Source organism: Mesoplodon bidens (genome assembly GCF_964165515.1).
Source record: "Mesoplodon bidens genome assembly, chromosome: 18".
NCBI classification, from domain to species: Eukaryota; Metazoa; Chordata; class Mammalia; order Artiodactyla; family Ziphiidae; genus Mesoplodon; species Mesoplodon bidens.
The window spans coordinates 56,994,531-57,015,891 of NC_138175.1; the positions used below are offsets into that span (position 1 = coordinate 56,994,531).

Sequence of the window (21,361 nt, forward strand, 5' to 3'; positions counted from 1 at the left end):
AAAGGGAACAGGGACTCTCATCTGTACCTTCTGCGGCGTCCTCACAACACCAGGGAAATGGAGGCGCAGAGGAGAATTACTGTCCCACGGTCACGTAACCACACAGAAGCAGGACAAATACTCCATGCCTCCATGGCGCTTCCCAACCAATTCAGCTATGCGTGATGCCAGTGACTTGGGGCATCGTCTCCTGCTTCCTTCCTTTTCTCCCTTCCTCTGTGTCTCAAAGATATGCCAAATACAGGCACCTGAAGACTGTGTAGCTCACAGACAGGGACCGGCCTGCCCGGCCAGGACCCAAGGGAGGTGGAGGGATGCACCCAGGTTCCAAGCCTGCCTGCTACGCCCCGTTTCACACGCCTTAGGAGCGGTTACCGCCCACTCGCCAAACTATTGGACACTCTGGGAGGAACGATAACAGGGCCAACGAAGAAGAGGGGTGGACCCTCTTTCCCGGCTCCTCCCTACCAGCCCAGGGGCTGTCTTCATTGGCAGATGACTTCAGCCCGGCCCCCGCTTTGAAGGCACCTGTCTCTCTCCCATTAGGTACGCGGCCTCTATCGCCCACTCTCCATGCCTTCCTCCGCTTTCCCCACCCACTTCCTGGACCAGCCAATGACTTCAGGGCAGAATGTACCCCCACGACCAATTGAAAACGGCTCCAAACTTGACGGACGACTTCCCGCCCCTGATCAGCCTAGCTCCTCCCCCCGACCAATTGGCTTACGAGAAGGGGGCGGGTGTATCCAATCAACACGACACAGGTCTCTGGATTGACGCACGAGTCCTCGCGCTGGCGTGTTGTGCCCCGAGGCGGGAGGAGGTGGAGGAGCGGGGAAGAAAACCTGAGCCAATCCTAGCAGCCCGCGCAGGAGACCAATCGAACGCCGCGCCTTGGAGACATTGCCCAATCGACGAGAGGGGGCCGGCCGCATCGCCGCCAAGAACCAATAGGACGCGCACGAGGGGCAAGAGCGACGTGCGGCCGGAGCAATGACAGGCCTATATTCGGGGCTCGGGGGCGGGTCGGCGCCAGAGACGAGAAGAGAGGAGGGGAGGCCTCCTCCGCCGCCGCCATCTTGGACCGGGCCCGGTCAGCTTCCGCGGAGCCATCGGCAGACGCCGCGGCCTCCCTTGAGCCCCGACCCCCGTCGTCAGAACAACCCCGGGCCCACTTCCCCCCACCCCACTTCCGCTTCGCGCCGCTATCGCGATAGCGCCCGGGCCCGGGGCGCGAGAAAAAGGCGGCGGGCGCTCGCCTCCCCCGCCTGTCGCGATACGCTCCTCAGCGGCGGCGCCAGCTCCTGTGGTGAGAGCGTCAGGCTCGACTGGGCCGGACCCCTTCCCTTCCTCCCCCGGCGCCGTCGGCCGCCTTCCCCGCCGCCTCCCGCCCCTGCCACCCCGCCGCCTGTCGCGATATGGCCGCCCCCGGCGCGGCGCCCCCGCCACCGCGCGGCCCCGGTGCTCGCCGTCGGCCCGGCGGTGCGCGGCTCCCCCGCCCCCGCTCCCTCCTCCACGCCCCTCGGCGGCACCCGGGGGTCCTCCCGCGACCCCGGCCCCGCGCGGCGTCCGCGTCGGGCCCCCGTGGGGTGTGAGGGTGCGAGGTGCCCGCCCCTCTCCGCGTCGGTATTGGCTCCTCGCTGGAAGGATGGAGGCGTCTTGGCCGCAGGTGCCCGCCCTCTCGGGGCTCAGGTGCCTGCCCCCCTCGGCAGCAGTCCCTGTGCTGGGGGGCGGTCTCCGGGCGAGGCTGCCCCCTCCGCGTGGGTGTGGGGCTGCGAGTCCCCTGGTTGAGGACCCCCGTGGCGAGAGGGGGTCAGCCTTCCCGGGGCCAGCGCTCCCCTCCAACCGTGGGCGCCACTCTCCTCTTTGGGGATGGGGTGGGGGATGAACTGCCCTGGAGTGAAGAGGCCACCTCCAGGAGTTGGAGCCTCAGCCCAAGTTTCCGCCTCTGTAGTGAAAAGTTCCCCAGGTCTAAGGCTTCCACATCCCACAGCCCAGGCCTTACCCCTTGGAGAGTCAGGATTGTCCTCGGCGTTACCCGCTCAGGCCTCAGCTCTTACTCCTTGGGTCTGGGTATCGGCCTCTGGCTTGTTGGATGCGAGCTCTGCCTGGATCCAGACTCTGCCCACCCCCCTCCCGGTGTGGGCCTCCTCTCGATGTCACTCCCGCCTCGGGGTCCTTTTGGTGGGGCTGTTGAGCTCCCCTGGGTCTCAGGTACCTGGTTCTCTCTTGGTGGCACCTCCCAGGTTCCCGCTTTCTCCACGTTGTTAATGACCTCTCGTTGTGGGCAGCGCCAGCAGCCTTGGGTCCACGCGGGAGCTGCCTGTTAGCTCGGGGGCCGTCACCTCCCCCGAGGTTGATGCTCCTGTCCTTCCGCCACTGCCCTCACCGTGTAGGCTGTTGCTTCCCTCGGTCTGAGGCTTCTATCTGCATATTCACATCAGTGGCTCCACTGGGTGTCGTCTTTCCTGGGGTCAAGGATCCCACCCCCTCGGTGCTCCCCTAGGGTTGCGGGGGTGTGAGCCTCCCGGCACTGGAGAACCCTCTTGGTGTAACAGTCGTAGAACCAGGGCTCATCCCCACCCATGCCTACCCTGCTAGAACCCCCTGGGAGTGTAAGGCTTCTTAGAGCTGAGGTTCTTGTACTGTGAGGTGTGGGGTTTGGGGGCTGGAGTGGTGCCTTTTTCCAGGACGAGGAGCCTCCCAGGGTTGCCTCCTCCAGGGGTAAGGTTCCTGCCTGTATTGGCCACTCTTGGATTTGAAGTGTCTCTGCCTTTCTGTGTGTCCCCTCCTGTGGGACTAAGGACCCTCTCAGGTGTTGGTGCCCAGGGCTAATGCTTCAGCCCCTGCTTGTGATGTCCCACTGGGTGGGACTAGGCTTCTGCCGTCTCCTGAGGCACAGGTTCCTTGACGTGGGGGTGTGAGATCCCCGAGACTTGAGGGGGCGACCCCACTGTTGTCACCTTCCCCAGGACTAAAGATTCCTCTGCCGTAACCTTTCCCAGGTGGGATTTCCAGTCCCCCACCCTTGGTACTGGGCCTCGCAGTGGGGAGATAACTCCCTCTGCCCCAGGACCTAATACATCCACCTTCCGGCCTCTCAGATCTCTGTGTGGCCTTCCAGCATCACTTCCCAGCAGGCCCGATCTCTCCCCATGGTTCAAGGCTGCTGTGTATCGGCACGTGACAGCCCCAGGATCAGGGACCGCTTGGCTTGGTTCCCCAGGACTAAGCTTTCTGCTCCTCCTGCCCTACTTCTCATGAGGCCTCTCTGTGTGGCAGTGTCATCTCCCCTGAGGTGACGTTGGGGGCTCTTTGTTACTTTCAGCCCCTCACTTTGTGCCGTTGGCTCTTGTGGCTCTGGCACACTGCTCACCCTGCCCACCCCCTCAGTGTAAGCTCCTTACTCGTGGGGATGTGCCGCCTTCTCGGACAGGGTCTTTTGGTTAAGTCTCCGGGGCCAAGGTTCCCAGATTCCTCGGTGCCGTTTGAGACTCCACGCGGTGAGGACACCAGGTCCGCTCTCCCTGAGATGCCTGCCTGTCTCAGAGTGGGCCTGCCGTGGTTACCTTCCCTGGAGCATCTTGGTGGACCCTCCCAGAGCGGTGGGGCTCCCAGCCCTCCAGGCATGGCACTCTTCTGTGAGGGCATCTCTGCTTCAGGACTCAGGCTCCAGCGTCCTTTCTGGTCCTTTGCTGGGGATCTAAGGTACAGGCACCCTCTTGCGGTGGGGTTTCTCTGTGGAGGGGGGCTGTTGTCTCTGCCGCTAAGGCCCTTGCGCGCTGCAGTGCCCGGTCTGTCTAGGGGTGCGAGCACCTGGGCCCGGCGTACTTGCCCTCCTCTGGAGGAGCTGCCTTCCTCGGGGCAGGCCTCCCGGTCTCAGCTGTCGTCCACTTTGAGCTTCTGTCTGAAACACCACTCCCCCGGCTGGGGCTCTTGTTCCCTTGGCACTTTGCTTCCGACTCCTTCAGGACTTCCTGCTTCCACCGTCTGTTGCCCCCTCTGGAAGGTATCAACTCCTCAACTGGGCTGGGTGTCCCAGCCCACTCAGTGTGGGGACTTGGAGAAAGCCTCCCCTCCCTAAAGCGTGCAGTGCCTTGTTTAGGGGTGTAAACTGGGCGTCCTGTCCCTCTGAGCTGGAGCACCCGGCCATGCCCCCCAGCATTGGGCTCCTGGGACGGAGGCCGGGAGTATAAGCGCCTGTCTTAGCTTCCTGTACCCCCCCCCACACCCCTGGGCAGTAAGAGGCTTTTCAGCGTTGGGGTGTTGGAGTGAAGACTCTCCCCTGCACACCTCAGTGTTGGGGTCCAGGCCCCTGTGTGAGCTCCCAGATCAAAGGCGCTTGCCCCACCTCAGTTTGAGTCCCTTCTGTGCAACTCTCTCCTGAATCCTTTTTCTGGCTGCTTCGCCTTCCTGGAGCTGGAATTTCCCGTGTTGGGATTGGACCCCACCTTGGCATGTCAGCCAGCCCTGGGCCAAGGGTGCTGCCATTCCTCTTGCTTGCTCCTTTACGGGGGAGATCCACGCTCCCCCGAGTCAAAGGTCTGCCGTCATGCCAAGTGGGTCCCTGTGGAGGACGCTGCTCTGAGGTTGAGGGCCAGCCCTGTCACATGGGCTTCTGGTTCTAAGGCGTGCTCTCTGATACCCTGTGCCACTGGTAGCTGCTCGCCACGTGTGATTTAAATTTTAACTAGTTAGCAGAAAAATTTTTCATTCCATTCTGTGTTGCACTAGCCACATTTGGAGCTGTCGAGCGTTCAGTGGCACAGATAGAGAATGTTTCTGTCACTGTGGAAGGTTCTGTTGGGCCGGACTCTTCTTTGCGTTCCCTTTCCAGTGGGTGGGGGCCCTCTTGCTGTGACTTCCCTCTGGGTTAAGGCTCTGAGTCCTCCGTGTAGGGCTCTTTCTGCCTGGGCAGTTGGGGCTGCTCTGGGGCACGCTGCCCTAGGCCTGTAGAGTGGGCACTCCCCAGATCTCAGGAAGCCATGCTTTTCAGTAGAGGCCCCCTCGCTGGGAGCGGGGACCTCCTGCAGCACGGCATAGCCTTCCCTCCCCGAGGCTCCCCATCTCTCCTGGTCTTGGTGTCAGGCCCTAAGGTGCCGCTTCCCCCTGGGCGAAAGCTTCTGGTGACTCCCCTTTGACCTCAGTCCCCTCTGGGTGGCATGTAACTTCCTTTAGGATGGAGGTGCCCATGTCTCTCAGTATTGGGTGCTTGTCTGCGGGTTTGTGTTTCCCTGAGTCTGCATTGCCGGCAGTGCACTTGGCATGTAAGTCCTTCGTGTGTGCTGATACCTCCCTCACAGTTCAGGTTCCCTTTCATCCTCTCATCTTTGTAAGAGTTCTCTTTTCTCCTGCTCTTCTTTCGAGTGATGCTTTCTGCCCCCAAACCTCTAACCCTTTTTGGTGTCACCCTCTTTGGGTTAGGAGTATTATCTCCTTTGGTTTAAGAATCCTTCTCTGGAATAAACTTGTCAGAGGCCTAAAGCCCTCTTCTACTTGGGAGCCAGCCATGTCTGTGTGGGTGGGTTTAGCTTTCACAGTTGTAGGCATCTTCCATGTCCCCCCACTACACTTCCCCTTTGTTCCTTACAACTGATACACGTATAAATGGTATCGGGCCCTTCTCCATGGGATGCAAAATTCTTTGTCTCCTGACTTGTCTGAGGAGTAACCTCTCCCTGTGTTAGGATTCTGGTCACCTGTGTGCTTGACTTCTCTATGGGAATTGTGGTCTCCAGGTCTAAGGCCTTTGTCCTTAGCAGGCAGCTGTGTGCTGCATGACATTTTCCTGCTCTAAAAAATCCTTTTGAGTATCATCTGGGGAGAAAGTGCTCCATGCTATAGGAGTTTTCCACTTCCTGGGTCAGAGGCACACAAAAATATATCTTATTTATTTACGTATTTATTTATTTTTGGCCGCGTTGGGTCTTTGTTGCTGTGCGCGGGCTTTTTCTCTAGTTGTGGCGAGCAGGGGCTACTCTTCGTTGTGGTGCGCGGGCTTCTCACTGCGGTGGCTTCTCTTGTTGCAGAGCACGGGCTCTAGGCGCGTGGGCTTCGGTAGTTGTGGCTCGCGGGCTCTAGAGCTCAGGCTCAGTAGTTGTGTGCGGGCTTAGTTGCTCTGCGGCATGTGGGATCTTCCTGGACCAGGGCTCGAACCTGTGTCCCCTGCATTGGCAGGTGGGTTCTCAACCACTGCGTCACCAGGGAAGCCCCCAAAAGTATATCTATTTCCTTCTTTCAGCAAACTTCCAGAGTCCTTTTCTGGACCAGACCCTGTGCTGGTCAGTCAAGGCAGCAAAAGGAGAACTGGGCCCAGTCTCTGTCATCAGATAGTAAATGCATCTTCCCCTTTCTATCCCATGCACCCTATTCCCAACCTCGTTCACGTCTCTGGGTTTGGACCAGCCAGGGAGTAAATGTGTATTCCTTCCCAATCTCTCCCAGCAGCGTCCTTCTCCAAGAGAGTATGAAGAGAGTGCGTCTGTAGGGCAGGGAAGATGGCGGACAAGCGCAAACTCCAAGGTACTAGGTCCACTGCCTGCTGCCTGTGTGGCCACGTGCTCACGCTCCTCGGAACTCCTCTTTGGATCCCTGCTGCCTTGGCAGGATGCTAACGGCCTGCCTTCCTCCCTGGCCAGGTGAGATTGATCGCTGCCTCAAGAAGGTGTCCGAGGGCGTGGAGCAGTTTGAAGATATTTGGCAGAAGGTACGGGGGCTGGGCCTGAAGCTCCGGGTGGGCCTCTGGGGAGGAGAGAGCGGGACACAGCTGAGGAGTCCTGAGTGCCAGCCAGGGAGAGGGCCGCGTGTCCAGGTGCCAGGGACCTCAGGGAAGCAGCTCTGAGGTGGATGGGTCCTGGGGGGCTTGTCCCCAGAGTCCCCGGCCCGCAGAGAGAGACTGGAGTGGGCAGTAGGGCAGCCAGAACCACACAAACTCCTGGATTCTCTCCATCCCTCAGCTCCACAATGCAGCCAACGCGAACCAGAAAGAAAAGTATGAGGCTGATCTAAAGAAGGAGATTAAGAAGCTTCAAGTGAGGGGGCTGGGGGCCCGCACTCCTGTGTCCTGAGGGCGGGGGGAACAGGGAGAGGAGGGGGCGGGGGCCTCGGCGCCTGGGTCCTGAGTGTCTTGCTGTTCCCACCTCCAGCGGCTGAGGGACCAGATCAAGACTTGGGTAGCATCCAATGAGATCAAGGACAAGAGGCAGCTTATAGACAACCGCAAGCTCATTGAGACGGTAGGAGCCCAGAGTCTGCTACCTGAGAGGTGTGGGGGGGTCGGATGCCTGGGTCCCCAGAGGTCCCGAGAAGAGTGAGGTCTCTGCACCTGGGGAAGGTGGGAGGCGAAGGGCTGGGAACCTGAGAGTGGGGCTCCGGTTTGAGTGTCCACTGGCCCTGAGTCAGCTGCTCTCCCACCTCCGGGATCGCCCTTCCGACTGTGCTCTCCACAGCAAATGGAGCGGTTCAAAGTTGTGGAGCGAGAGACCAAGACCAAAGCCTACAGCAAGGAGGGCCTGGGCCTGGCACAGAAGGTGGACCCTGCCCAGAAGGAGAAGGAGGAGGTCGGCCAGTGGCTCACGGTGAGTCAGGGGAGAGGAGGAGGTGACCTGGGGCCCGGACCCTGGCGGTAGGAGAGGAGTCTGGCTGACCGCTTGCCTTTCCCCTCCCACCCCCAGAATACCATCGACACCCTAAACATGCAGGTGGACCAGTTTGAGAGTGAAGTGGAGTCGCTGTCGGTGCAAACACGCAAGAAGAAGGGCGACAAGGATGTGAGTGGGGGGCCCCTGTGCCCAGAGAACAGAGATGGGCTGGCCATCAGGAGAGGCCGGCTCTCTGGGCTGCGGGAGTCAGGGCCTGGGCTCCTGAGGCAGGCAGGGCCGGCAGCTGGGATTAGGGGGTCAGGGGGTGGGATGGGGAGGGCTTAGCAGCTGACTGGAGGGTGTGGCGTGCAGGGAACAGGTGAGGCAGACTCCAGGGTCCCACCTGGGTGTCTGGGTAAACATTGGGGCAGACAAGAAGAGGAGCCCTTTGGGGGAAGATGCTGAGCTCTGCTTGGGTCACAGAGTAAGTGTGAGACCCGAGGGCCGCCCAGGGCGGGGAGGTTGAGGAGCTGCGGCTGCTGCCTCACAGCACCTAGAGGGCCCGGGTGCTAAGGAGAGGACAGCGGGTGTGGACAAGGCGGGGCACGGAGGAGCGTCTCATTGCGCCTGAGGAGAAGAGTGGTCTGAGACAAAGCCAGGGCTCAGGACCCAGATTCCAGAAAGCCAGGGTTGTAGGGTCCGAGTTCCTGGGGCTGCAGACTGTCTCTGTGTATTGACCCGGGAAGTACGGGGGACAGAGCTGGCTCCTCGGGAAGCCGGGGGCGGCGATGTGCCAGAGTTGGGGGTCTGAGACTGAGGAGTCTGGAAGCGTGCGTGGGCTTGGAGGGAGGTCCTTGCAGACGGGAGGGATTTGGAACTGGGGCTAGGATGTCAAATCCTAAAGGGGGGGGGGCCTCGGGATGGAGCCTAGGGGACAGGCCTCTGAATCTGGGCTTCCTCTTAGGGACACGTGGATGGGGATGGGGGTCATGGTGGTGACAGATGCTCAGAGTTGTAAACAACGAGCTTGCCCCAAACGGGGATTGCCATTATTACTGTTAGAGCAAGACAGGGGCGGCTGTGCTCCTGTATCCCAGAAGGTGGTCGGAGCTGGTGGGTGGGCTGGATGGTCAGGCGGGGTGCAGATTGGGCCACGTTGTAGGGGAGACGCTGGGATCCCTGGCTCCTTCAGCAGTTTTCAGGGATGTCGGGGTGGGAGGAGCTGCGGGATCCCTGAGGGGTCAAGGCGGGCAGACCCCGGAGGGGCTGGAGTGGGGCCTCTGGGTCTCCACCAGGGTCAGGGACTGAGGACGGGTTCTGTGGGGGCAGGAGGGGCAGGGCAGGCCCTGCAGCCCCTGAGCCTGGCCCTGGGCTCGCCAGCAGAAGCAGGACCGGATCGAGGGCCTGAAGCGGCATATCGAGAAGCACCGCTACCACGTGCGCATGCTGGAGACCATCCTGCGCATGCTGGACAACGACTCCATCCTCGTGGATGCCATCCGCAAGATCAAGGACGACGTTGAGTACTACGTGGACTCGTCCCAGGACCCCGACTTCGAGGAGAACGAGTTCCTCTACGACGACCTGGACCTCGAGGACATTCGTGAGGCCCGGGGTTGGCCTGCGGGTGAAGGGTGGTGGAGGCCTGGGGGAAGGCGTCCCCCCCAGCTCACACAGCCTGCACGCCCCCACAGCACAGGCGCTGGTCGCCACCTCCCCACCCAGCCACAGTCACATGGAGGATGAGATCTTCAACCAGTCAAGCAGCACGCCCACCTCGACCACCTCCAGCTCGCCCATCCCACCCAGCCCAGCCAACTGCACCACGGTGAGGCCTGTGGGTCTGCGTCTCCAAGGAGGACACGGGGGCTGGGGGCTGAGGAAATGTCCTGCAGGAGGAGAACCTCGGTATCCAGGGTCTGGGCCCCAAGGGCTGTAGATTGCCGATAGGGCGGTTAGGGCCACACGTGGGTCCTGGGTGTGGAGGAAGGAGGCTGGTGCCTGGGGTGCCGAGGAGCCTGGGCACTGGACACCTGGGAAGGGATGGAGAGTTGGATTCTCGAAGGAGAGCAGGTTCCTGGACCCTTAAGAGCCTGGCACGTGGTGTTGGCCCCCAGAAGACAAGCACCCTAAGGGGCAGGGTTTAGGTAGGTTCCCTAGTGAGATGAAGGTCATAGGGGCTTGAACAGCTCTGGGGCTGGAAGGTAGGTCAGCTGGGTTCAGGTCCAGGGGTTCGGAGATTGGAGACTCTGTCAGGTTCCTAGAGACACACAGGTTTCTGACTGCACCTTTCAAACCTCAGGAAAACTCTGAAGATGACAAGAAAAGGGGACGCTCGACGGATAGTGAAATCAGCCAGGTGGGTCCGATGGGCGTCGGACGTTGATGGGCCCAGCACTCGCTCATTCGCTGGTTTCCAGAGGCTTACTGAGGTCTGAGTATGGCCCCCGTGCTGGGCTTTGGGGACGCGGTGGGTCACGCTGCCCTGAGGGAGGCCTGCAGTACTGATGGGAAGGCAGACAGGTGCGTGGCTGGTGCTGTGGTCGGGAGGAGCTTCTTGGGAAGGGCGTCTGCCCTGGGCATTAGAGGAAGATACACTCCCGTGTGGGGCCGCAGCAGGAGACAGAGGCCAGTCGTGGTGGACGCGGAAGTGTGCAGAGGTGAGCCCAGCCAGGTCCGCTGGGCTGACCGCGAGCGCAGGACCTTAGATTGTCGGGCTGGGGGGCCCACACCAGGTGGACCAGCTCTGAAAGGGCCCAGCAAGCCCCAGAAGTGATAGGTCAAAAACCACACAGGTTTCTTTTCTTGGGCGTGCTCTGGGCCTTGGCTGTGCAGATGGTGCACATCACAAGTTTCTAAGAGGGGAAGTGCCTCTGAGAGTTTTTTCTCCTTAGTGAGCCTTGTGGATTCTGCTCACGTCTCCCAGGGCAGCAGCACACTTTAGGAAATGCTGCTGCACCAGAATGCTGTCTTTAGGCAGGAGGAAAGTAAGCCTGAAACCCCTCTGTGGGCTCATCGGAGGGCTGGTCCTGAGGGAGACCCTGAGGGCAGAATTGATGAGGCTGGTGTGGGACCCGGGTGACCATGCGTGGTGTTGGGAAGGAGTTGGTTGCAAGTCCTGCTTGGTGCGGAGTGAGCGTGAGGTGCCCGTGGGGCCTCAGGGTGGGTCCAGGAAGCGGTGAGGACGGCAGCTGGGTAGGCTTGAGAGAGATGGTCAGCAGCTCAGCCGCGGGCTGTCGTGGGCACGTTACCCCACGTGCTTTGTGGGGTATTGGTCATTAACGGCCCCTTGAGTTGCTTTTGGGACGCTTTAAGTGACATTCAGAATTACTATCCTATTTTTAGCTGTCCTCTCTTCTCCCCTTGGACTTCTGGCTGGGTCCAGCTAACCTCTTAGTGAGGCCATTGATGTGTTTCCCACTACTCCCCTGTCATCAGGTGGATGGGTTTCTCTTACACCCAAGTGGTGTCTCAGATCCCTGTGGGACATCGTGGGGATGTCCAGGCAGGACATAGCAAGCTGGATGCAGGCTAGAAGTGCACGAGTGTTGTGCGCATGAAGGTGGAGGTTGAAGCCATGAGGGCGAATGGGGGTCATCTGGGTCCCCAGGGAGGGGCAGCAAGGCCAGCACCGAGGATGGAGCCTTGTTCCGGGGAGGGGTGTGCGGGAGGCTGGTGAGACCTGCGGCCCACTGGGTCCTGACCCTCTCCTCCCTCCCACCTGCAGTCTCCAGCCAAAAACGGCTCCAAGCCTGTCCACAGCAGCCAGCACCCTCAGTCCCCAGCTGTGCCGCCAAGCTACCCCTCCGGCCCCCCGCCCGCCGCCTCTGCCCTGAGCACCGCCCCTGGCAACAACGGGGCCCCTGCCCCGGCAGCACCCCCAGGCGCCCTGGGCGCCAAGGCCAGCCCAGCTCCCAGCCACAACTCGGGCACGCCCGCCCCCTACGCCCAGGCTGTGGCCCCGCCAGCTCCCAGTGGGCCCAGCCCCGCGCAGCCCCGGCCCCCCAGCGTGCAGCCCGGCGGAGGCGGAGGCGGAGGCAAGCAGAACGGCGCCACCAGTAAGTGGGAGGCGGCCGGGCGGGGGGTCCTGGGGTGGCTGCCGCAGGCCCCTTTCAGCCCCTCTTCCTTCCCCCAGGTTACAGCTCAGTAGTGGCAGACAGCCCGGCAGAGGTGGCTCTCAGCAGCGGCGGGGGCAGCAGTGCCAACAGCCAGGCCCTGGGCCCCCCGTCTGGCCCCCACAACCCACCTCCCAGCACCTCGTGAGTGTCCGGCCTCGGGCAGGGCTGGGGACAGGCAGCCTTTGGTGCAAGGAGGCACGGGGCCGCCCTCACGGTCGCCACATGGTGCAGACACGCGCCCTGCCCTTGCCAGTGGGGACCCGCCCAGAGCTCTCTCCCACCCGCTTAGGTGCTGGGTCCCGACTTCTTCCCAGCTGGGGTATCGTATACGTGTGTCCCCCAGCTCTGCCCTAGAACATTGCTCGCCTGAGTGGGATTGTTCTCAGAGTCCCCCCGGTGACCCGTTGGAACGCTCTGGCTCTCCCTTTCCTGCAGGAGTCTTGTACCCTTCCGCCTCCTCCCTTTTCTGTGTCCTGCCCCAGGGCCTTCCTCACTCCGTCAGGGGCTCAGTGTCCACTTCTCACAGTGAAGGATCCCAGTCGTCCGTCCTCTCCCCAGCCACCCCTCCAGATTGTAGGTCAGACCATTTCCCAGAGCTCAGCGTCCTGTGTGGGACACGGGGAAGACCTCCCCGGACCCTCCCTCCCTCCTCCTCCCCGGGTGCCTCACCCCTGGGCTCTAGGTGGGCTGCTCTGTTGTGTGGTTGTTTCCCACCCCCTCCTACACGGGCCACTCCGCGTAAGAAGTGGTCCCACCTGCTTCCTAGAGAACGTTTAGCCGTGTGGTCTCTGGGAGCGTCCTGAGAATGCTTGTTCCCACCTCCACAGCCCTTTAGTGGGAAGTGATGGCGAGGGACGGCTCTCCCTTCGCCCAGAGAGCTTCTCTCCTGTCTGCGCCCCTCAGCTGGCCCCATGTTCTGTGCATTCTCCCTTTTTGACTCCTTCCCCCGATCACCCAAGTCTTCCTGTCCGTCCCGCTGTTGGGGACCCTCCTCTGAGCCTCCAACCCTTTGTACCCCTCCCCAGGAAGGAACCCAATGCGACAGCCCCAACGGGGGCTGGGGGCGTGGCCCCAGGCTCAGGGAACAACTCGGGGGGACCCAGTCTCCTGGTGCCACTACCTGTGAACCCTCCCAGCTCCCCGACACCCAGCTTCAGCGAGGCCAAGGCGGCCGGCGCCCTGCTCAATGGACCTCCACAGTTCAGCGCTGCCCCGGAGATCAAGGTGGGCCCCGCACATCCCCGGCGGGCCCCGAGCCTCTCTGTCCTGGCCCTGTGTCTCCACTGCAGATGGTCGCTGTCCCCTGGCTGCAGGTCTCTACCTGCCATCTCCACCTCCAGCCCTCGCTGTGTCGCTCTGGCTTCTCTCCCCTGGCACACCTGCGTGCTCACATCATCTCCGGGCTTCTCTGCCACCCCCCACCTGGGTCTCTGTCCCTCTGGGCACTTTCCTTGCTCCTGGCTTGCTCGGTCCCCGGGTGTCCACTGTCATTGCCCTCCTTCCAGCCCTCGGTCATTTCTCCCCATAAGACGTATTACTTCACATGACCCACCATCCAGAGCTCACCGCCCTCTTGCCTTCTACAAAAACATTTAAGTCCAGAAAATACTTGATGTCTGCTCTGAGCCACTTTGTGCTGGGTAAACGTAGCCACTTCCCACCTTCCGTACAGGGAGCAGAGTGGGACTGTATGGCGGGCGTGTCTGGGTGGGGTGGGGGCCGGGGTGCTGTGGACCCACGTGCGTGCATCTGACTTAACCTGGGGAGGCAGTCCAGCAAGGTTTCTGAGGTGGAACCGGGGCCAGGTCGTGTGGGGTCACAGTGGCAGGCGGGGCTGACAGGGAGAAGTGGCTCTCCCGGGCTGGAGTTCTACGAGGGGCTGATGCCAGAGCTGTAGTTAGAAGGCTGGGAAGCAGGGTTCAGCGGAGGCGAGAGGAACGGGGTGCAGGCTGGCTGCAGGGCCAGAGTCTGAAAGGGCAGCAGCAGGACGTGGGGTGACCATCTGGGCAGTGTGTTTTGGGGTTTATTTGGGGTTTTTTGTTTTTTTGGCCACACCACGTGGCTTGCAGGGTCTTAGTTCCCTGACCAGGGATTGAACCCGGGCTCTCCGCAGTGAAAGTGCGGAGTCCTAACCACTGGACCGCCAGGGAAGTCCCTGGGCCAGTGTGTTTTAACTTCACTTCCACAGGAGGCAGGATGACGAGGGCCCCACTGTCAGGGTCCAAGCCCTGCGTTGCCTCCTGTACCTGCCTTCATCTGGAAAATGGAAGTAATCACAGTCACTCCTCAGCTACAATAGGATGCTTGGGAATAGTCCTCATAAGGCTCTCAGGAGAGCTTCTGCCTCAGAGTGAGCACCGAAAGTTTAGAAATACGACAGACAGGAAATTCAGTGTGTGCATTTTTCTGGGGGAAAAAATGAGCCTTGAGATTCTCAAAACAGGTCCACGACATTTTTTTTTTTTTTAATTAGTGGGTGAGTGGTGGAAAGGTTTTGAGTAGAAAAATGACAGAGAAAGACATGGCTGGAAAGGTCCCTCGGGGGCCTGTGAGACCAGGAGAGTGTGGGGTGTGAAGGTCTGGGCGGCAGAGGATAGGCCCGCAGTGCAGGTGCATCCGAGGGAAGAAAGGCCTCGGTGACTGAAGGGCGTGGGGACTGGGGTGGCGAGAGGAGTGGAAGGCGACTGCCAGTGGCCAGCGGTGGCTGGCGGCCGCGGAGAGGGGCAGGGGGTCTTAGTGACGCACGTGGGGCAGCCAGCAGTGGGCGGGCTCCTCCCAGCGTGTAGGCGTGCAGACAAGTGGGAGCTGCTGCAGGTTCTGTGACGGCGGTGGTGGTCCGGCTCTCCGCTGGTGTGTTATTGTCGCGGGGCTGCACAGCAGGGTCCACACGTGCCAGGCGCCCCTCTGTCAGTGGACACTTGGTCGTGTCCAGGTTTTCTCCCCGTTGTTAGGTGCTGCAGTGGATGTACTCTTAACACTAATGGCCTTGGCTTAGGGGAAGCCCCACCAGAGCAGGCGAGGGTGCCGGGGCCCACGAGGACCCAGTGCCAGCCCTTGGCCCTGGACCTCAGGCCAGGCACCTCTTCCCTCCCTAGGCCCCTGAGCCTCTGAGCTCTTTGAAGTCCATGGCAGAGCGGGCAGCCATCAGCTCCGGCATCGAGGACCCCGTCCCCACCCTGCACCTGACTGAGCGAGGTGAGCGTCCGGGGGTGTGGCGGGCCATCCAGGAGGGGCCGGACGCACCAGCCTCACCGCTTGCCGGCCCCACCTCTGCCCTCCCCGCAGACATCATCCTGAGCAGCACGTCAGCTCCCCCGGCCTCGGCCCAGCCAGCCCTGCAGCTGTCGGAGGTGAACATACCGCTGTCGCTGGGTGTGTGTCCCCTGGGGCCTGTGCCCCTCACCAAGGAGCAGCTCTACCAGCAGGCCATGGAAGAGGCCGCCTGGCACCACATGCCCCACCCCTCAGACTCTGAGCGTATCCGGTGAGGGGCCACGCGGGGTGGGTACGGGCCCCTGTGTCTGAGGGAGCCTTGACCTGGGCTCCCCACAGGACACGGGGACTGAGGCGGTAATGCTGGGTGATGTGGTGCCTGAGACGCTCCCTTTGATCCACGAGAGGAGAGAAGAAGGCAGGGAGGCCGGGGGCTGCCGCACACCAGCACTGACCGTCCGTCCCCCCACAGGCAGTACCTCCCCCGGAACCCCTGCCCGACGCCCCCCTACCACCACCAGATGCCGCCCCCGCACTCGGACACTGTGGAGTTCTACCAGCGGCTGTCGACTGAGACGCTCTTCTTCATCTTCTACTATCTGGAGGTACAGCAGGGCCCCCGGGGCAGCCTCGGGCCCCCCGGCTTCGCCGCCACCGCCGCCGTCCCCCCTCGGGCTGGAGGGGTGAGGTGGGTGCCCCACTGCGGCCACCGGGACCGCACCCCTCCCCTCCCCCAGTCCTGCCCCCCCCAAACCAGACCCCTCCCTGTCCCCACTCCAGTGCTGATGTGTCAGGTCCGTTGAGGCTGAGGCTGGGTTGGTCTAGCGCGGCACCCAGGGAGCCCAGCCCCACGGTGCCCGTCCCAGTGACTCTCACTGTGCCAGCACGCTGCTCGCTGGCACGTACTCGGGCCTCCCTGGGGACCGCTAGGGAACTGTCCAACCTCTGCGTGGCCCAGTGAGTCACCGGTGACCCCCTCCCTCATCCAGCCTTGAGAGTTTCTAAACTGCCTCCTCTCAGCTCTCATCACGATTAGTTTCTCTTCCTTCTCAAAGCTTCTCTGAAAGCAAGTTCCACCTCCTGTCTCATTTTCCTTCTCCTGACCAGCATTGGTACGTTTTGTGCCCCAGCCCATCCGTACTTGGATTGTCCGGCCCAACCTCGGTCTGTGGCAGGGCCTAAGGTCAGCCCTGTCGCCCTGCCCCGTCCACCTGGCCCCCACCCAGTTGCAAGGCCCCCTGATCCCCTGTTCCATCCTTCCTTCCCCAGGGCACTAAGGCACAGTACCTGGCAGCCAAGGCCCTAAAGAAGCAGTCGTGGCGATTCCACACCAAGTACATGATGTGGTTCCAGAGGCACGAGGAGCCCAAGACCATCACTGACGAGTTCGAGCAGGTGAGGGCCCCTCCCTGTGCCCCGTCCACTCTGGTCCCGCTGGCTGAGTCCGGGTAGAGTCCCCACTCCACACGCAGACTGGCAGCCCTGCTGCCCGCTCCCTTCGCCATCACCTCCAGCCAGCTCGGTCCCTCAGGCCGTCTGCCCTGCCTGGGACGCCGTCCTCTTCCTTTCTCACTGGCCAGCTTGCGGTCACCCCAGAGGCCCCAGCCTCCATGTCCTTCCTCAGAGGAGCCTTCCCCAGGCGCACACACAGCCTGTGCCTCTGCCCCTCCTCTGGCACGGTGGGGGGATGTGGTGTCTCCCACCCAAGACCATGGGCTGCACTGCACGGGGACCTTGACAGTCCCCAGCACCCAGCAGAGAGGGACTCAGCAAACACGGATGGGGAAGCTCTTTTGTTGTTCTCATAATTGATTGATTGGGACCTCCCACTTCTTGCCAAACACTGGAGCCAGACTACCTGGTTTGGAACCCAGCTCTAGCTAAGTGACCGTGGACAATTCACTTGAACATCTGTCTCTATTTCCTTATCTGTAAAAACGGGGTAACAGCACCTACCTTTATGCAGTTGTTACGAGGATTAAATGAGTTGATAACGTGTAAGTGCTAAACGGTGCCTGCTGCGTAGTGTCACGGGCGTGCTGTACTTTATTTCAACTCTTAGTTGGTATGTTCCACAGTGGTTTTTTCCCACCAAATCTTTACCTGATGCCAAGCACTGAACAAGGGCCTTGTCCTCAGGGAACTCAGTCTCCTCTCCTCCATTCCTTCAGGTTCTTTGAAGCATTTCCACCCTTCATTCAGAACCCGGCCCCATTCCCACCCTGTCTTCTTGGACACTAACTACAGATCCTGTCCCCTCCCGGTGTGGTCCAAAGTAATCCTCTAAGTTAGTGTATTTCCAGGCATCAGTCCTTCAGAAGTTCCCACACCACCGCTGTTGCCAGTAAAACGTCTGTCCTGGCAGCGTGCCTGGATGTATGTAGACTCCAAGCCTGTTCCATGGCCTCGGGTTTTGTGAAGACTAAACCCACCCTAGGACATACATCACGTGCTAGGACATACATCACGTACTCAGCACGTGATCAGTGCTCGAAAAGCCACAGCCATCGAGAGAAGCAATAGGATGTTTGGCACACGTACCCGGCCGGGGTCGAGGCCGCCTCTGGCACGTGACCTCCCTGCACCTCCCTCTGCTTCCTCTGAAGCGGGAGGGATAACATTTCCCACCTGAGAAGAGCCTTGTGAGGGTGGAGTGAGACGTGTGCATGCAGGGCAGTTGGCCTGGTGCCTGGCTCCTCCATGGCCCTGAGACCTGTCCCTCTGTCGGTCTGACCCAGATCCCCGACCACCTCGTCCACTCACTGACCGCCTTCTCCCCCGGCCAGGGCACCTACATCTACTTTGACTACGAGAAGTGGGGCCAGCGGAAGAAGGAAGGCTTCACCTTTGAGTACCGCTACCTGGAGGACCGGGACCTCCAGTGACACCGGCCCCTCCCTCCACCCTTCCCTCCCCCCGCATGCTGATCCCCCTGCCCAGGTGAGGGCCCTGCCCTGGAAGACTGGGGGGAGGCCCCAGGCCATAGGGCAGCCCCCTCCCCCAGGAAGCAGGGAGGGGGCCGGGAGGCTTTCTCTTCCTCTCAGCCCCACCCTGGGGGCCCGGGGGCGAGGGCTGCCCCCTCCTCCCCTCCCCAGTGAGGGACATTTTTTGGTAAACCTATTTTCATTTTGGAAAATATTTATGAATAAATAGTTTTATATGACGGCTGGCAGCAGCAGCCTCTCCTGTACCCCCCTCAGAGTCAGTGAGCCAGGGGGTCTTCCTGCTGGCGGGGGCGCCGGGCCAGCTGGGGGTTGAACTGGGAGTTGTACCGCCTCCGCCGATCATCCACCTCTTCTGGCTGATCCTCCTGGGCTGCCGTGCCTCCAATCCGGGCCAGCAGGGCCTCTGCCCGAGCCCTCTCAGCCGCCTCCCGCTGGAGACGTTCAGCTCGAAGCCGGTCCAGGGATGGGGGTCTGGGAGGAGACGAGAGTTGGTTCAGGAAGCTGGTAGCCCCAGGAGGCCTCGCCCTCCCCCACTGTCCTCTGGGAGGGAGCTGCCACCTGGGAGGGAAGCAGACTGGTGCTGGGACCCTGAAGCTGGCCTCACCACCTCTACAGGTGGGTGCCCCTCCACCACTAAGCGGCTGTATGGCTCTGAGCACAGCCTGGCCCTCCCCATTCCCTCATCTGTGGGAGAAAGGAGACGGGTCGGTATACCCGATCTACACTCAGGGGTCTGCATCCTAGGGACACAAACCTGCTTTTACTCTGGCCCCGTGGTTCTCACACTCTGGTCTCAAAAACTGAACCTCAGAGAGCTTTGTTTCAGTGGATTTTATCTTCTTGCATATAAAAACTGAGAAATCTTAACACAGGCAAATGTTCCACCAGCCACATCAGTGGTGTCGTCTCATATCATGTAGCCTCTGGGAACCCCGAGAACAAGAGTGAACAATTTAAATGATGTTATGAAAATAGGCTTGACTTCGCAGACCCCGTGAAGGGGTGTCAGGACCCCCGGGGTCCCTGGACCACGTGTTGAGAACGCGTATCTAGACCCCAGAGCCCTCCCATCCCAACCAGAGAGAGCTTCCGTGGTGCCCACGTGGCCATGGCCAACCCCCAAGGCCCAGGCTCCTTACTCTTTGGGTCGTTTCTCAGGTCCCTCCTTTTCCTTTCTGCTGTGACTGCCATTGTCACCACTGTGCTTTCTCTTCTTCCCCAAATGTTTCTGCATCTCCCACAGAGGGTCCAGGCGGTTCTTGACCTTCTCATCTGGTCCTGGACCAGACGGGGGGCCGCCCCGCCTTGGGGGGAGCTGGTACCAAGGGAGCTGAGTCTGGGCTTCTGCTGCACTCTGGCCCAGGTACGTCAGGATGCCCAGAGCCTTCTCTTGCCTCTCCTGAGGAAGACAGAAAATGTGGAAGTGAGACTGTCAAGTGTGTCTCCTCTTGGGGAACCCAGGGACACCCAAGGTTCCTGAGGCAGAACCAGACATTGAGCCAACAGGCCTGTCATGAGCCAACTCTGCCAGGTGCTGGGGACACAACAGACCAGTACGTGTGGGGCTCCTGCTCCGGGGGCACAATGGCAGCTTCAGGAACAAAAAGCACAGGAAGGAGGGGACAGGGTGGAGCTGCTTTAGGTTAGGGTTCAAAGGCAGGCATCTTTGGGGAGACGACTGAAGAAAAACCTGAGAGAAGCAAGCAAGGAAGAGGGGTGACCGAGGTGGGGGGAGGAGGCAAGTTCAGAGTTTGATGGGAAATCCCTGAGAGCAGGTGAGTGACAGGATCTGATTTACATTTAAAAGCCCCTTAACACTTCCCAAATATCTATAGGCTCTGGACAGCAAGTTAGAGACCTGAGAGGTCTGTACCTAGCTGCCGGCAATAACCAACACCTCTTAAGTGCTATGTTTTGGTACTGTTCTGAGTTCCCTACATTAGCTTGTTTAATCCCCACCATATCCCTAAACACTCCTTAGTCACACCTGACGGGCAAGGTGCTCCCCTTCCCCCAGGTCCATCCATGACTCTGACGAAGAGGGTAAGACCGACTTACTTTCTCTCGTCGCTTCTCTTCCTCGTACTCTTTATTGCCTCTGCTCACCCCCTTCCCTTCTTCCAGCAGCTCTCGAAACAGATCCACAGGGCCAGAACTGCTTGGGGCTCCTGCTGCTGCTGCTTCAGCCGCAGGTAGTGAGTTCTGATGCCTGGCTTTCTTCCGTAGGAACTCTGTGCGGGCCTGGGGGAAAAGGAAGGTATAGGCAGAACGTTCAGAACCTAGATGTGACTCCAGGAACTGTGAGCCTGGTGCCGACCGCAGAAAACCGCAGGCCGTGGTGCTGGGGGCTGTAAAGGAAGGGAGCAGGGGCGCTGGGAGCCCGGAAGAGGCACCTATCCCAGCCTGCGGAGAGGGTGGGGGAATGAGGCGACGCCTGGGTTTGTAAGCTACCTTTCGAACAGTAAACCAGGGGGGTTCCCAATCTCGAGTGACACAGTAAAAACAGCTACGAAGGCAGCCAATTCGTGTATTAGGACAGGTGATCTGAATTCCAGGCAGCGCTCCATGTCGCTATCCCCAGTTGATTTGCAATTTCTACTGATAAATGTGAATTTTAAAAACCCTGACTACCTCCCAGCCAGTGTTGACAATCAGATAAGCCAAAGGACAGGAAGCTAGGTGTAAACCAAACAGGTTAGTAGTTATAAAGAGAGCCTCTAGTGTTTGCGTGTGGGCAGCGGTGCAGGCAAAAGGCTCGCCCGACAGAGCGGAACTGGCTTGTTCCACTGTCATTTCGCTGTGTCTTCCTCTCTGAAGCCATCTCACCTCTCCGCACAATGGAAATGACAGCCTCTCTAAGAACGAATAGTGCATAAGAGATTTGGCAAGTCAAGCGCTCTGCACGGGGCGAGCATACAGTAGGCGCTTACTAAATAGGGAGTTTGTGCAGGTAAACTAAAAAGTGGTCCAAGTTTCCTTGAATTGTCCAGGGCTTCTCTTATTCATGAGCTCCTACTCTAGGAGTGGGGAGAACCAAGACCTGCGAGACCTCGAGGTGGGCCCCGCAAAAGACCGCACACGCTTCCAGGGAGCCCGGCCCCTAATTCCGCACGGTGTGCATTGCGCCTGCGCGCCGCCCCACTTCCGGTCCCTCCCGAGGCGCCTGGGCGCTCCGCCCCAGAGCCTCGCCCGGCCGGACTGGGAGCTTACCTCTTGCTGAGCGAGCAGCACCCTCCGCTCACGCTCTTTCTCCTCCTTCCGGGCTTGGGCCTCGTCACGCCGCACGCGGGCGACATTGTCCTTGTTCCGGACATGCCAGCTCTTCTTGGGTAAGATATTCATGGCGCCGTAGCTGTCCACGGACTGGCAGGCCCGCCTTCTAGCACTTCAGATTGGCGAGAGGATGGCCCCTCCCTGTCTCGGCCATGGATTGGTCCTGGACTATTTGGCACGCCCCTCTGGGTCTGTAGCGAAAGTTGATTGGCTGAGACGCCCACCTCCCATC

The 21,361-nt window shown here is 60.6% G+C and overlaps 2 protein-coding genes across 2 annotated transcripts; one reads left to right on the forward strand and one right to left on the reverse strand.

The window, feature by feature from the left end:
• The first annotated feature begins 1,048 nt into the window (after positions 1–1,048).
• On the forward strand, positions 1,049–18,074 carry CNOT3 (CCR4-NOT transcription complex subunit 3). Its single transcript, XM_081217423.1, is given in 18 exon segments — positions 1,049–1,309; positions 6,448–6,522; positions 6,639–6,706; positions 6,957–7,031; positions 7,146–7,235; positions 7,449–7,577; positions 7,674–7,769; positions 8,964–9,183; positions 9,275–9,408; positions 9,883–9,939; positions 11,308–11,641; positions 11,644–11,839; positions 12,724–12,922; positions 14,794–14,893; positions 14,984–15,182; positions 15,384–15,516; positions 16,181–16,306; positions 17,698–18,074. Coding segments are annotated over 17 exon segments (2,280 nt in total). The 5' UTR covers positions 1,049–1,309; positions 6,448–6,497; the 3' UTR covers positions 17,797–18,074.
• Positions 18,032–21,351, reverse strand: LENG1 (leukocyte receptor cluster member 1). The gene is made up of 4 exons (XM_081217428.1): positions 21,067–21,351; positions 19,915–20,097; positions 18,996–19,255; positions 18,032–18,327 (listed from the first exon to the last, which is right to left on the reverse strand). The coding sequence occupies exons 1-4, from the start codon at positions 21,196–21,198 to the stop codon at positions 18,114–18,116; spliced, it is 789 nt and encodes a 262-aa protein (XP_081073554.1). The 5' UTR covers positions 21,199–21,351; the 3' UTR covers positions 18,032–18,113.
• Between the last annotated feature and the right edge of the window lie 10 nt (positions 21,352–21,361).